Source organism: Pezoporus flaviventris, unplaced genomic scaffold (assembly GCF_033815535.1).
Source record: "Pezoporus flaviventris isolate CSIRO_AGI_PZ_B2104156 unplaced genomic scaffold, CSIRO_AGI_Pfla_v1 ptg000007l, whole genome shotgun sequence".
NCBI lineage: Eukaryota > Metazoa > Chordata > Aves > Psittaciformes > Psittacidae > Pezoporus > Pezoporus flaviventris.
This window is the reverse complement of record NW_026892555.1, coordinates 19,746,491-19,762,734: the sequence shown is the minus strand read 5'-3', so window position 1 is coordinate 19,762,734 and position 16,244 is coordinate 19,746,491. Positions and strand designations below refer to the sequence as shown.

The 16,244-nt window shown below is 35.2% G+C and overlaps 1 protein-coding gene across 39 annotated transcripts in view; it reads left to right on the top strand.

Moving 5' to 3' along the window:
• Window positions 1-16,244, top strand: part of RIMS2 (regulating synaptic membrane exocytosis 2) — a 457,644-nt gene that overhangs the window by 89,374 nt on the left and 352,026 nt on the right. For 28 of the 39 annotated variants that reach the window (XM_061447907.1, XM_061447901.1, XM_061447897.1 and 25 more), the window contains one exon: window positions 850-861. The exons of the other annotated variants lie outside the window; for them this stretch is intronic. In XM_061447907.1, coding sequence (XP_061303891.1) covers window positions 850-861 — 12 coding nt within the window. The remainder of the gene's footprint in view (window positions 1-849; window positions 862-16,244) is intronic. 39 annotated transcript variants of the gene reach the window in all.

Here is a 16,244-nt window from a genome sequence, read left to right as displayed (position 1 = left end):
TATAAAATGAGTTGTCACCCTTTCTTGATGAGCAGCCATATTTCCAACATGGCTAAGTGTTTAATTGCACATCTAGATTTAGTCTTCATAACATGTGAAGTTAAGGTACAAACATAATTCACAAAAAACATTCCATTTACAGTTTTAGACAGCTAAAAAGACAATTCCTTCAAGAAAAATAATTATGAGAATGTATTTAATATTTATGGGTATGAAAAGAAGTATAAATGATATAGCTCTGACATGACATTTAGTCTAATGTCTAAATGTCATGTCAGATGTCACACTTGTGACAAACTCTGTCTCCTTGCTTTAAAACCAGTATTTTAGTTGAGTGACTAACAGGCAGTTATGCCACTATACATAGCCTGTATCTGGCTGCAGTAAACAAACATGCAGCATTTCATGGGACTTTGCAAGTGCAAAGGGTGGATGTATGCTACTCATTTGCAATACTGGGGTGCAAGGCATGCAGAACTAAATTCTGCATCCTTTTTATGAGATGCCCCTTTTGATTTATTGAGCTGATCTGGACAATTCTCCCAAATTATTTTTATGAAAATATTTTTTTTTTCTGCAGATGGTTTTTCTACAAATATTTTTTTTTGCTATATAAAGTCATCTCAATTTCACCCATGAAAGGATTAAGAAAGTTATTAAAATGACACATTTTTCACTAGCTCTTTTTCACCACTAGGAGTGATAAGAAAGATATATATTAATTCCTTTGATATTTGTTCATTTATTTTACTGACAAATATTATTGCTGCTTTCAAAATGAAAGTGACTCTTTCCTTCTTTGTCTTTTCTCTGTCCTTTCTTTCTTGCTTTCGTGGATATGAACTCCAGGAGGACAAAGTGGTTAGAGCCCTTTTTCTGTCTAAAGTTCTTTTATGCATAGACTTATTTCCTGGCCTACATTTGCTTTCATTTACACAGGTGTAATTCCCATTCAAGGCAAGGGGAGTTACTGTCATTAAAATGAAAGCAATGTTTGGCATGAAAGGCTTACCTGATTTTCAGATAAAATACTAATAATCTGTGAGTTTTTGTGAACAGTTTGCATGATATTCGTCTCTGTTTGCAGCTTTTGTGAGCATGCCTCTACTGATCCTTTAGTTTTGCAATACAATATGTGCACAGTCTAAAAAAAACCAAAAACAAACTAGGCAATATCTCACAGGTGTTTATCTTACAAAAATACAAACAAATTTTATCAAAGTGGCATAAAGTTGTCAAAATAGTTTTGCAGCCTGTGGTAGTCTTGTTTGTATCATTGATATGTATGAACTCAACATTTTATCTTTCAATGTTTTTCAGCACAGTGGTTCAGTTTTGGTTTTCAATGACAATACAGTTAGATACCAGTAAACATTAAGAAAACATATATATTCTAAACATTTAGGAATATGCAAGCAATGCCACAGAGTTGTCCACTAATTTTCTAAATTAAATGGCTTGTAGGCATACCTAAAATGTAGTGCACATATTGTATTGAGCATAATATTGAACTGATGTTAGATGTTATGCATGCCACTGACACTGTGTTTGTCTTGGTAATATTACACCTACAGTAAATATTTTAATCTGGTTTTAATTTAGCTACATTTAGAAAAGGTAATATAATACTGAATTTGAGAATAAGCCTGGGTATATTTCAATATATTACCAAATTAAATGTGATGTTTTTAAATAACGGAACAGAGAAAACTACCTGAGCTAGTGTAAATCTGCTCTCCCATGAAAGTCTCTAATGTATCCTAAAGAGTTGCAATTGCAAAAGCAACTTGCCCTTTAGTGCTTGGCAAGTAAGTTCCTATATTAGATGGAGTAAAGAACTCTTTAGCTTTCGTATGCATTTAGTGAATGTGTACACAGCTAAGTCTCTTGCTACGATAAATGTATCTTTTTCTTACTGATAGAAGTGTCAAGGCTCACATTTAACTTGTGTAGTTCAGAAATACTTCATACAGAAGTTGTAAGCCATCTGCTGTTAACGTTACAGATATGCTTTTACTAGTAGGCAAGCAATCTTTGTGGTGGGCAACATACTGGTCCTCAGTCTGTTGGCAGGTTACAGTTTTCTTTTGGCCTACTTTATTAGAGTTTGTTTTTCAAAATTAAAAGGTTGTGAAGTTACAGAAGGCAGGGAGTAGCAAAATTTTAATGTAAGTAATGATGGTGCCTCAAGTTGCTTTATGTACTATCTGTTTCTAGCGATTTTGAAATAGATGTTTTACAAGTCATGAAAGCAGAAAGAACAATAAGTATTTTAGGTCAACATTTTCTTGACTACAAACATTGTGAAGTGGGGACAGCAGTGTTGTTCACCTTGTTATTTTAGTGCTCAGAGCACTGCTGAAACCCATAGTATATCGTATGCAGATGCCATCAAAACAGATACTTCAATATAAACAGGATTTTAAAATTCTGTGTGGTACAGTATTTATCATTAGGTTAACCCATATAAGAGAATCCCTATTATTACCAGTTATACTTCATTTTTCAGTGTTAGCATATCAAAGAAGGTGTGAATTCCAGTATTTCTTAAGAGGCCTATTCTATATTTTGTAACCACAGAAAGGCAAGTTCAATCTACAATGCTCCTAAGTAAAGTTGTAGGTACTTGGTGACTGTTGGTGGTCCATTGACCAAATTAAACAACACAGATTTGGAAAATGAGGTGTATTCAAATCATCAGATCTGTGAGGAGTTATGGAGCAGAAAGACATTTTAGTATGTGCCCTGTAGAAATTTTGCCATATTTTCGATAAAAATTAAGATTTCAGAAAAGCTGGGACAGCATATGGTGTTGACTGACTGAGACAATCACACACTGGTCTACTGGTACTGTTTATGGCGGTGGGGAATGGAGCTGGATGTGAATTCTGACTGGGTCGTAACGTGCTAGTTGTACAATTAAACACACATAGGAGAGAACTTATATTACGTACTAGTATCACTTTGGAGTATGAAGCTCACTGTGTGCTCTTCTGTGTAGGATGTGGGAATGACTAATAAATAACCCAGTACTTCATTAGTCTAGTATCAAAGTGTATTAAGAAGTACTTTTGCAAAATGGAGACCCAAATGTACTAGAAAGGAGCAGTTTATGCCAAGTTGTAAAAGAATAAGGCGATCTCTGAGAAGGAAACAGTTTATTTTTAAATTGAAAAACTGTGATTAGTGAATTTTTTCCATCTTTTGGATTTTTTTTTCTTTATGTAAATGTTATCCTGAATTTAAATGAGCTTACATACTATGTGCCCTTGCTTGAAGGCGATGGCTTTGAAGTAATCACTGATATTTCTGGAGAAAACAAATAAGTAAGCAACTTAATACAGGAAGTTTTTTGGAAACAGTTGACAGGATAAAACACTACTCCTGATTTAGGTTCCTTCTCTTGCGAGTCATCATCTGACTTTTAGAAACTTTGATAAAGTCCCTATACAGTGTTTATGGACATTGGAGGTTTAGATACATCAATTCATGTTTTATTTTTCAAGTGTTTGTTTTCTTATTCTTTCTTTATACCTATCTCAGGTACAGAGATAAAAAGCTGGTTTTATAGTTCAAGTTAGATGCAACTTCATGAAATTACATGGAAACATTGTTTGCAACAAATGTTTACAATTCTGTAAAGGTCAAACCTGAGGAGCAATGCTAGGCAGCCTCCGTCTTTTTCTGTCTTTATTTCTTGTGCATTTTGATAAAACATCTGACAATTTTGTTGAAGTAAGTTTTCTACCTTTGTAACATTATGTGTTTTGAAGTACTTAAAACACAGAGATATAGCTTGTCTTTAAAAATCAAGTCTTCACCTTCACCAGTGTTAAGAACCTGCAGAATCTTTTTTTGATAATCTCAAAGATCTCAAAGACTCCACTAAGCAAATTCAAAACCAAGTATTTTTACTGAATAGTTACCAAGGTTAATTCCCCTAATGACTTGCTTGGCTTTGGAATGTTATTTGAACTTTGATCATTACATCAAATTTTAATAATCTTTGAGATTCCTAGAGAGAATTCAGACAATCACAGTTATGTTTAGCAAATTAGTCTCAGAAAACAATTCTATACAAAATGACATTAAAAATTATCAAAAGCAATTACCATTGTGTTATTCTCTCTCCCTTTGTCTTCCTCTAGTTAAAATTTCCTATTCTTCAGTTTTCCTCCACCATATTCCAGAGTAATGACTACTATTATTCCAGTCAGGAGAGACCCATGTGGTGGTAGGAATGCTTGCTGTCATTTTGTGGACATTTCATTGTTAAACAAGAGAAAGAGTTTTTGAACCTGGGCCATACCAAGAATCCTACTGTTTCTAAACCATCTATGTTGCAGGTCTGTACCCCCACAGTGTCCTACAGCGTTCTCACCTGGAATTGCATAAATGTGACTAATATTTGTAGAAACCATATGTTTCTCCTCCAACTGCTCCCTTCTTGCTATTGGAAAATACCTGCTTGGCTGAAGTCTTTACTCTGTTCTTAACGCTTGAATCTCACTGACAGTGTCTTATGAATAAACACACTCTGAGGCTCATCAATTTTTTCATGGGCTCTGAAGGATATAGGGTTTTAATTTCCGAATTACTGAAATTTGGAAAAAAAACCAGTTTTTTTACAAAGGAACTCGCAAAACCAATAGAGTATTACCTAGCCTTAGAGTACTTCTGACAAAAGCCTCCTGTAGTAGCTTTATTTAGAATAGTTTTCTGGGATGCCTCTATGCTGCAGGAAGCTTAATGCTTTTCCTCAGCTCATGAGTATTGTCTTTCAGATTGAGATCTCTAAAAGTAATTTGAAGAGTTGGCAACTTAGAACTTCCTGTCTTGGACCACTTGTCCTATGCTGTTCTCTGATCCTGTTTCTCATATATCCATTTGTTTAAACTGCTCTCCTTTACCTTACTGTGTTCAGAGTTCACTCTTGTTTCCTTCATCACTACGGGATGCCCCTCCAAGAGTAGTTGCTTCTAACAAATGCAATTGAAAGCCCATGGTTTTTTTTGTCTTCTGTTTCTTGCAAAACATAAACCAAACAGACTCTCAATATATTTAAATACGAAGTTGCTTCTTTTCTCTGTATTAAAATTACTCTGAATGAACAGTCAAATAGCGTTGTCTGCTCAAAAACATGAGGTAGTTTTCCATTTTCACTATTTTCAAGATTGCTGTGATATGCCCCAATAACATGTAGTCAGTATACATACATCTTATTAAAAATGCAGATTTAAACTTGCCTGAGATCAGGTTGAAATCAAGTTGAAAACCAGATATAGTAAATGCATCCTACTGATGATTAAATTGGCATGTAAACATAAATGTAAATGTTTTCCCTAAATTAGATCTCGTGTTGTTAACTTTGATGGCCTTACTGTCATACTAAGATACACTCTGTGTTGATCATCACAGTCAAGGAACAGGGTGATTGCACTATATTATAGTCCAACTTGTATTAAGTTAGCCAGTTTTCTCCTGCACAGATGAATGGTATTCAAATACAGGGGGATGTGATCCTAGAAACTTGGTCTTCTTTTCAGCTTTTTTTGTATTTGAAAGTTAGTTGGAAAATAAAACTAAAACAACTTCTTAATACAATGTAGCTTCAGAATAGTCTTAACTAGTTAATCTGATGACTGCATGGGGTTTTATACCTATGTAGTGGAACTCTGCTTTTGTTAGTAAGCTCTGCCCTTGAAGAATACAGTCGGTTATGCTTCTTGCTTAAGAATGAACAGTAAATTAGAAGTCTGAAAATCTCTTTGCTGTCATATATAGGGGTTGGAACTCGATGATCTTAAGGTCCTTTCCAACTCTAACTATTCTGTGATTCTATGTACTTCTGTATTAGATGAGCAATGGTTTACATGCCCAAAAAATCAGTTTTTTTCACCTACACAGTCAGTATGAAATGTACTAGTTCCTCCTGTAAACCTTGTCCTGTACATGTACACTACAGCATTGTAATTTTATAGTACAAAAATGAGAAGTAGTTGGTTTGCTTTTAGATAGCACTGAATTTCTGACAAGCAATAGAATTGCCTGGTGAAGTTAGAGGGGTTGGCTTTCATTTTGCTGTTTCTCCTACACTTATAGTACTAGAAATTTTATCTTTTGATTACAAATTGTGCAAAATCTATACATTTTCCAATTAAATTCTTCTTCAAGGTATCCTAAAATAATCATATCTTAAAATGGTATGGAAAAAGTGTAATAACAATAGATACTTTATCACATCAATAAATTTTCACTTTTCATTTTTGTTCAGTCTAATAGAGCTATTTGCAGTTCTGGAACCACAAGATGAAAGAGTTCTTGACCATTAAGTTATATTTGCCACCTGTTGCAATATTCAGAAACCGTATCATGTGCTATTAAGTTCCAGGTGTAGACCTTTATCAAAGGCAGCTCAGCAAATTCCTTGTTTCAGTCCCAGGTGTGTAACAGCACACCTAGGACTCTTTGGATACAGTTAGACATTATGGCATAGCAGGGGATGGTATAAATGTTTAATTATCTAGATTCAGCTTCAGTGGCTGGAAACCAGTGCCTATATATATAAATAATGAAGACATTGCTAGTAATAGAGTAAAGCTGCAAACCTCCCAAGGTGTTGGGTTGTTTTCCTTAATTGTTTACTTAGAGTTTTATTTAGCTAGTGCCTTCCAGGAACAGTTTGTTGATAGGTTGAGGAATTAAATGAAAAGGCCTTGCATCTGGACTAATATTGTTTGTTTGCTGTTTAGATCTGCTGTCTGAAAAAAAGAAATTTGTATAACAAGCATCTGTTCATATATGAAATATTGGATGCACAGGCAGGACAGTTATTCAACATAATGTGAGTGGCTTTATGTAGACAGCTTCAGTGGATATTGAAGAAATTTAAATAAATGTGAAAAATACTGTGTTTAAACAAGATGTCACCTATGAAGTAGAAATAGGAGGGTATTTGAGAATTAAAACGTCCTCGGTTTGAATTATTATAAAGATGGCTCCATTCAACACCAAGGAGATCTACGGAAAAGCCTGGATTTCAGGTAGCTAATTCAATTTCAGTCAATTGATGTGTGTTAATGTTTGTAGTTCACAGTTAGTTTCATGCATTTCACAAGTACTTGTTATTTTTTTAGATCGGCAGAAAATAAAAAAACCAACTGTGATTCGTAAACCAAATACATTAAAAATTAACAGTTCTGTTTGATGTTGGGGCTAATATGCTTTCATAAAATAAATCCCTAGAGTGTTTTTATACTGATGGAGTCTTAGGTGTATCTTTATTAACCCAGCCTTAGTCATTTAGTTCACTATGTATAAAGGTGCACCTCCCATTTATCTTTAAATGTTTAAACTGGGGCAATGTTAATCATCAGTGTTCATTTAACCTGTTTATCTTTCAGTTTCAGTGTAATTGCTACATAACTTCAGAGTCATGACCTCTTTAATTAAGGTGTTCTTGCTCTCAGATACTTGGTCATGTGATTATGAAAGGTGATATTTATTATTGTTAATGATTTGGGTTTCTTACAGTTCTAGGAAGGGAATATATGGTGTCTTTCCAAGAGGTTAGAGTAGTTGTACCCCTGCATCAAAGATAGGGTTCAAATACTTTCTTTTCCCTCCAATGTGTGCAATTGTCTAGTTATCTGTTTGCATCCAGTATTGGATCATTTTTAAACTATAACACCATGTTGACTATTTATATTTTTTAACAAATTGGTGTTGATTGGTACATGGGAAGGAAATTCCAAGGAACCCAGAACACTTAATTTAAATTATTTTTTAGTTTTATCTTATCCTGGTTTTGCTTCTTTTTTGTCATTGGGAGAGGCCAAAGAAAACATTCACTGTGTTGGATATCTAGCCTCACTCATTTGGGAAGAGCGTAATTGTTTGCATTGTTTTGAACATGAATATTTTGTAGCAAAAAAGTGAAAGTCGGCTCACAGCTTAGCCTATAGAACCAGACACCAATCTCAAGTGGTCATTAAAAATGTCCAAACCAGCTATTTTTTATTCAGGAAAAAATTCTTTATTATTATGGCCCATGTTGCAAAAAATTTTTTTGTTTTATTTTGCAGTAATCTCTTTTTTTTCTGGAATCGTTCTAGATGATAAATATTATTGGTTTTGTTTTATAGCTTCTTCATTTATCTATTTGGTATTTAGAAGAGACTATAGTCCTGCAGCATTAGACTTCTGTAGTTTTATTATTAATAAAATACCATAGATACATTTTGTGTTTGGATTCTGATTGTTCTATTGTAGTTGTGTCACAAATTTTAAATTCATTTTTAAGTAATAATGAATCCAAGCCTATTAGGCTTTTCCCTTGCCTATAACTTTTAGCTTCTGTTAACATTATTTATTAATCTTTCCTTCTCATGTTTAGTACAACACTACCAGCACAGATTATCTGGGGATTACTTAAGGAAAACCTTGTGTAAATGAAACATGTTAACCTTTTTGGTAAAGATAAGAAGATATGATCCTTGTTTTTAGTGATTTTTTAAACAGGTATACTTTTATTTACTACTTACCATTCAGATCAGCATGTGGTTCTATTAGTTGAAGCCTCCTATAGAGCATAGGTGACATGCTGAACAAAGAAGGCTGCGAGCTAATGACTTTAATGATCATTAATGATAAAGATCAAGTCCTTAATCAGAAGTGGTCTGCTGCAAGTTATTTTAAATGAGAAGTTTCATAAATTATCTCTGATCAGTCACTGTTTCAGAACTTTGTGACACCTTTGTCAAAAAATGTTCATATGTAAATATAAATATATATGTGTTTGATTTAAAAGCATACATTGTCTAAGACAACTGAGAATAATAGTACCGTAAATCTGGATGTACTCTGCAGTGATGAAATTAGTGAGCATGGGATCTACAACATTACTTCCTTCAAGGATGATGATGATGTGACTGATCCAAACCCGCTGCCCCAGTGCCACTTTGTTCCTGTCACTGTGATAATGTTCTCAGTAGGTGAGATACCTAGTGATCTACTTTTTTCAAGTGTCTAATTAACCTGGAAAACTTTTCTTCACACCTGTTGATATGGAAGAACAGAGGCAGATGACATGCACATATTGTGAATTTGTAATTTACATTGAACATGCATACTCTTTCCTGTTTCTCCCTCAAGTATGCAGCAGTTCTCACAGCTGATGCTGAGCTGAAAAGACCTTGTCTCTAGGCCATAAGAAGAGTTGAATAGTAATCTCTATTTCCTCTTACTGACCTCTCCGAAGCCAGTATTTCTCAATTTATTAACAGCAGTCCTGCCACAGGAGAAGGACTCTAGCGCTGAATTTGGGGAATTAATAGAACTTAAACAGCTTCTGTTTTAGGCAGCCCTGACATAATTTGGATAGTTTTTTAAATAATACTAGACATGAAGTATCATCCTTTTTTACTCAAAGGGGAAGTAAAACTCTTTCCATGTATACTGAAATCATTCAGCCCAGATCTGGGTATATGTTTCTCTTTAGTTACAATAACCGTAAGCAGCCCTTCAGAAAGTTCATGATGTCATATGAAATGTAAAAGAGCAAGTCAGTTTCTTTTTCCTTCTCATTTGAAAATTCTGCAGTGAGAGCTTTGTTATTCCTTTACAGTTGTGGTTGTCGTGTGAGGGAGCTGTGGCTATTATTCTTAAAACCTAAGGATACGACAAAATTACTGAGATTCGTCCCATATACCTCAGCATTTACTACATTTCTACAGTTAGGAAGAATTGCAAATATGCTACTTAGGCAAGGACTCTAGTTGGTACTATTGTAAGTTCATAAAATGTGTTTTCACTGTGGAAGAGAAGCTTTGTTGTCCTGTGTTGTGATTTAACCCCAGCCAGCAACTAAAGAACCACACAGATGCTTGCTCAGATGCTTGCTCACTTCACCCTGGTGGGATGGGAAGAGAATTGGAAGGGAAGAGTGAGAAAGAAACTTGTGGGTTAAGATAAAAACAGTTTAATTATTAAAAAAATAATAATAAAAAATAAAAATGTAAAAAAAGATTAAAAAAACCCCAGAGAAACAGAAGGAGAGGAAATGAAACTGACAAATGACACAAAGTGCTCACCATGAACCAGCTGATGCCCAGTGAGTTCCCAAACAATGGCCCCCACCAGCGTGGCTGAGCATATCATATGGTATGGAACATTATTTTGGTTGGTTCAGGTCAGCTGTTCCGGCTCTGTCCCCTCCGAACTCCTCATGTACCTCCAACCTAATCAGTGGCAGCACAGTCTGAAGAGCTAAGGCCTCAATGTTGTGTAAGTGCAGCTCAGCAGTAACTAAAACATCAGTGTGTTATAAACACTATTTTCAGCACAAATCCAAAACATAGCCCCAGGCAAGCTACTGTAAAGAATTTTAACTCGATCCCAGCCCAAACCAGCACATCATGTGGCTTTCATCCTTTCAGATGTGCATGATAATGTTCAAACTCTGGTTACAGTTAAATATATATGATGATACTAATTTTGATGTGGGTTCTTCCTCTCTCATGTGCCATATGCTTATAGGACATAACTTGTCAAATAGGAGTGAAGAAATGACTGATCCCAAGAAATTCTGCAAATCTTTAGTAGATGATGAATATTTACCTTTCCAGTAATTTTGGCCCGGGTCCCAAGGAATCCTTTAAATTAGAATCATAGAATAGTTAGAAATTGTTAAATTTTTATTTCATCTTAATCCTTTTTTCTTTAACAGTCAGTGAAACTGCATGAATGTGGGGGGTTTTGCCCGTACTTCATAACTTTAATATTACGAACTGCTGTATTTTGAAAAAATCATCCTTCAGAACTATGAACTGAATACTATGTCCATGTGAGGACCTTGATGTGAATGTGATGAAAATGATGAAAGTAGCCAGTTTTATTGACTTGTTTTTTTGAATAGGATGATTTCAGTGAATTTAGAGAAAGTGATAGAAAATTTAGAAACATACATATCCTCACTCTATAGGCTTTATGGAATACATGCTCCTTTAGCCATCAGTTTTAATATTTTACTATATAATAAACACATTTAAATAGTGGTGAGGTTAACCATCTGTTACTCTCTCAGAAACTGTAGGTTCCATGTTTCAGGTAACATGTAGTTCTGAACCAGATATAAGAAAGATGCAGTACTATCGTATTGCTTCAAAACTGAGGACAGTGTCTACTGTTCATTGATATTGAGTGAGTCAGAGTTAGAGCTGGATACAGCAGGCTGTAAATTGTATATCAGCTGTGTTATGGAAACATATTTTTCAGATTAGATACATTAAGAAACAGAATACTATTTCCCTTTTTTGTATTATATCAAGTCTTCTGTGCTGTCTAATGGTAAATGTATTGTTTCCAACTTGACTAATAATGATCTTTTTTTTTTCCCTGAAAGAGTGCTTTCCTTCCCTCACTTGAAAATCAGACACACATAGAATCAGTCTTTGAGAGATTTATCTCTTTGTGGCAGTTAATTGATGCTGGAACTCTTGCCTTTGCAAACATTAGTTATAGTAGGGGGTGCTCTCAATCTTTCCGTGTTGTTTTTGTGGTTTTTTTCTTAACAATTTACCAATTCTTTAAAGTCTTTTGAAATACTATCAGTATATATAAGTGTATTTTGTGGAATGAGCTGGAATTTCGGTTCTAGAATCCATAGCATTAAGCTTATCTTCGTAAGCTCAATTGTGGTTATCTGTTATATAAAACCAGGAGGCAGTTTACTGGAATACTCATTATCTGTTATCCACTTTGATTTACACATATTACTGAAGCTAGTATCCTAGTTATAAGAAGTAAAGAAAAAACCTAACTGAAAGACTACACAAAACTTTGTCAGTGCTTCTATGACATTTAAATAAGGTTTTCAAACACTTGATTTCTTTGTACTGGCAGATATGGGAAAAAAAGAGTTTTCAAATTAGAGAATAAAATTAACATTCTTCAAGTATATTTTGAATAATTTACAAAAAAAATAAAATGCTTCATTGGTTCTAATTTGGAACTTGAAACCTCCTGCTACTGAATGCTCTGATAATATGAGCTGTGCAAGAGAACTAAAGGAAATCTTTAATTTTTTTTGTCACTTTGATATATCTAAATGAGTTTGCTATTTGTAACCAGCTATTTTAAGGAGACCCTTCATACTACTGAGGTGAAAAAATCTAAAAAAACCCAAAAAAAACGAAAAAAAAGAAAAAAAGAAAAAAGTAAACCCAGACTGTTCTAAGAATAAAAGTATTTGAAGCATCTTCATCTGTGGCTGATGTTCACTGTTGACACAGGGGAGTTTGCAAGTTAGAAATATTCAAGGATTTGCACTGTGAAAATCTGTGCTTCACAGATTTTAAGAAATCCTAAAGTACCTACACCTAGTTTTGTTTATAGAAAAGCTGGCACTATAGCACGAACAATGTTATCAGAGAACACTGTAGTGGGGTGGACACTATTGGAATACTTAGGTAGTAGATCAATACATTGTTGAACCAGGGCCTTTAAGCTTTTCAAGTATCTAGATCTGAAATCTAAAAAAAAAAGAAAAAATTAAACAGGAATCTTTAAAGAAATCTGTCTCACTTTAGGGGGTGTTTACAGAAATGCCAGAATTATTGAAGGAAGACTTCAAAGTTTTTGTAACTTTCCAAGACCCTTTACTATTGGTGCGTTACTGCAAAATTACTAACATGGTACATAACTGAAGCCCACTAGAGGGAGCCAGAAATATTTTGTTATGATACTACCAGTGCCTGTCAGTACTTCCGGAGATTTACTTTTCTACTTTTTATACAGCTCTAAGAAGGTGTAACATAATGGTGTATTCTCATATTAGAGTTTTGAAGTTCATAAAGGACTTAAGGTATAAGACTGTATTGTTCTGCTTTATACACATAGTGTATACACATAAATTGTATGTGAAGAATTTTACCACCTTCTATCTCTTTCCCTGCAAGAGGGAAGGATGCAAATGAACAATAAAGCAGGAATTGGTCATTAAATTGTAGATACAATTATCTGAGTGAAATGCGAAATAGCACTTGTTTTAGGGAAAGCAGTAATCTCATTTTGAAAGCCTGTTAATTTAAAGTAGCAGTGAAGAGGAATTACCCTTCACCTAACTACCTCAACAGGATAGTGAATTAGCAGAAGGATTTTGCATATGTGGAATTTATAGATATTTTAAAGGAAAAAATAATTATGGAAGTACAGAGAGTGTCAATATATATGTGAATTAGAAATACAGGCAATTATCCGGATGTGTTTCTTAACGAAGGGGACTATTTGACACTGGAGTAAAAAAACCTCAAAACTTTATTTCATTGCACAAAACTTCCTTCTTCCTTTTGTAAAATAAGGTTATTTTACAATAACCTTATTTTACAATAGCCTTTATTTTGTAAAATAAGGTTATTTTACAATAAATTTATTAGGAATTTGTAAGTAGTATATATCTGACTCTTATTAGGTGTCACTAAGTCTGTTGCTTTTCTACACTTACTCTCCTGTTCTGTTTTGAAAATTATGAAACTGGTAATACCAACATAAATGTAAACTATTCTTTTAGATTTTCTTGCTATTCTGTCAGGGTTAACTGTGGCTGCATCTAATGTAGTGTCCTGGGTTCAGCAGTAGCAGTCATGTTTTTTCCTTTGTGTTAGCTGGTGCAGTGCTGTGTTTTGACTTCTAGTTTTGAGAACAGCGTTGGTGAAGCCGATGTTTTCGGTTGTTGCTAAGTGATGTTTACCCTGACCAAGGACTCTGTGAGGCTCATGCTCTGCCAGGGAGGAGGGGAAGCTGTGAGGAAGCAGAGACGGGGCGCCTGACCCGGGCTAGCCGGGGAGGTATTCCATACCACAGCACGTCATGCCCGGGGTGGGGGGTAACTGGGAGTTACCCGGAAGGACAGGAGCTTCCGGGTGGAACTCGTTTTCTTGGCCGGTGGTATCGTATTCTCTTCCCTTGTTATTTTCCCTTATCATTGTTTTAGCTGATAGTAGCGGTGGTGATTTGTTGCTGGACTGTTCTTGTCTCAACCCGTAGGAGTTGCACTCTCTCGATCCTCCTCCCCGTTCCTCCGGGAGCGGGGAAGGGGAGAGCCCCGGTGCAGGGAGGGGGGGGGAGACGAACACGGACCTTGATTGTTGTCAGCTTGGCACCACTCACTGGGAGTGAGTGAACAAGTTACCTGACTGGGTTTAAACCACGACATGTAGGCATAAGAGGTGTAGCCGTTGCAGCATGCATCTCCATGTAGGTTTCCAGCCTCGATAGAACAACTGGTGACTGTCCTACTCTGCTCTTGTGTGGCCTTACCTTGTGTCCTGTGTGGAGTTTTGGGTGCCTCAATATATGAAGGGCATCAAACTGTTGGAGTGTGTCTAGAGGAGGGAGACCAAGACAGTGAAAGGTCTCAAGGGCAAAAGCAGCTGAGGTCATTTCATTTGTTCAGCTTAGAGAAGAGAAGGCTGAAGGGTGGCTTCATTGCAGTGACAGCTTCCTCAAGGGGGAGGTGCTGATTTCCTCTCAGGTGACCAGTGATGGGAAATGAGGAAATGGAATGAAGCTGTGTAAGTGTAAGTTCAGATTGGGCATTAGGAAAATGTTCTTTACTGAGAGAGGTGATTGGTCACTGGAACTTCCCAGGGATGTGGTCATGCGCCAAGCCTGTCAGAGTTCAAGGAGTATCTAATGATGCTCTTAGCCATGTGGTTTAGTTTTAGATAGTCCTGAAAGGAGTAGGGAGCTGGACTCAATGAATCTTATGGGTCCCTTCCAACTCAAGGTATTCTATAACTCTGTGCTTATGTGTATCTCATTTTTGTCTGAGCTTTGCAGCTTGCACTGAAAGTTTAGGCATCAAGTTTATGTTAAGTTGAAAACTGTTTATGTGGGATTCAGTACAGCAGTAACTGCATGACAGCTATATCAGTTTTTCAATTACCATTCTGTTACATTTCATTAGAGTTGGATCTTTCATTTTTCTCAAACAATTTCAGTAATGAGTGGTGACACAAATGATGAAAGTGGTGTAGTTCTGTTTGCTTCAGATGGCATTCAATTTAACGCCATCATTTTTTAATGCCATCTGCATACAAACCCCAGGCCTATTGTGGTCCTGTCACATTTTCTCTCTTTTTGGCACCTTTTAGATGTTGATATTGTGTCTTGTAGTACTAAATAACCTGTGAACACTTAGTGCCACTCATTTTCAAACAGTTTGCAAGCATTAACTAATGAATATGCCTAGCACCTCTGTGCTGTAGATCATTTGTTATTTTTATTAGCTGGTTCCTTAATGAAGCTGCCACATTAGTACAGAACTTTGAACACAAAGTGGCATAAATAACATCTAATTGAGACTTTCAGGCAACAAAAGTCTCAGAATCAAATCACTGTAAGATATTTGAATATTTTTACCAGTGCCTTTGAGAGTAAAAATCTTTGTAAAATAAAACAATTTGGAACTGTCATTTGTATGATTCTGTTGTGTGCCAAATCTGGTGGAACACAGTATTTATTTTGCCTGAATTAATTGTAAGATATTTAAGACAATAAGAATATGTTTAAATAAATGTTTCTTAAATAAAACTTAATATTTTCAGACATTCTGGGTTTGTCAATCAATTTGCTATAAACTGTTGAAAATGAGTAATTCTAATGTGCATTTGTATTACCTTACTCCAGCCATAACTGCCGTTCTCTATTTTTCTACGAAAAATTTAACTGCTTTTTCTCCATCACAAATTTTTAATCCATCAGCAAAGTTGCTCTAACAGTATCTACAGAGCGAAGTATTTTTTTTTTAGTAATTAAAGGAACAAATAGGCAAAATCAGTTGAACCGAGGAATTCAAGGAAATAATTTTGTGCAGAAATGTCTACGGATTAGAGTGTAACAATTAACTGTAACTTCTTTGCAGAAGATTAAATGATACAAGGCCACCTAGAAATTATTGGTTAAACCGATAATATGAGGATTAATTGAATAATAATATAGAGGGGAAAGCAACTTCCTAGCTGAGTTCCTTAAGTATTAGTACTGGGGAGGATCTTTAATATTTTCACTAGTGGTCCTGGCATAGAGAACAAGAATGCTATAATTAAATACACTGGTGACACGATGTTGGGTACTTGAATACTATATAATAAAGAACCAGATGATCTTATGAACCTCCAGTAGTAAAAATGAGATTAAATAGCACTAAGTGTAAAATCAGGAATTTAAGAATGAATAAGAATTTC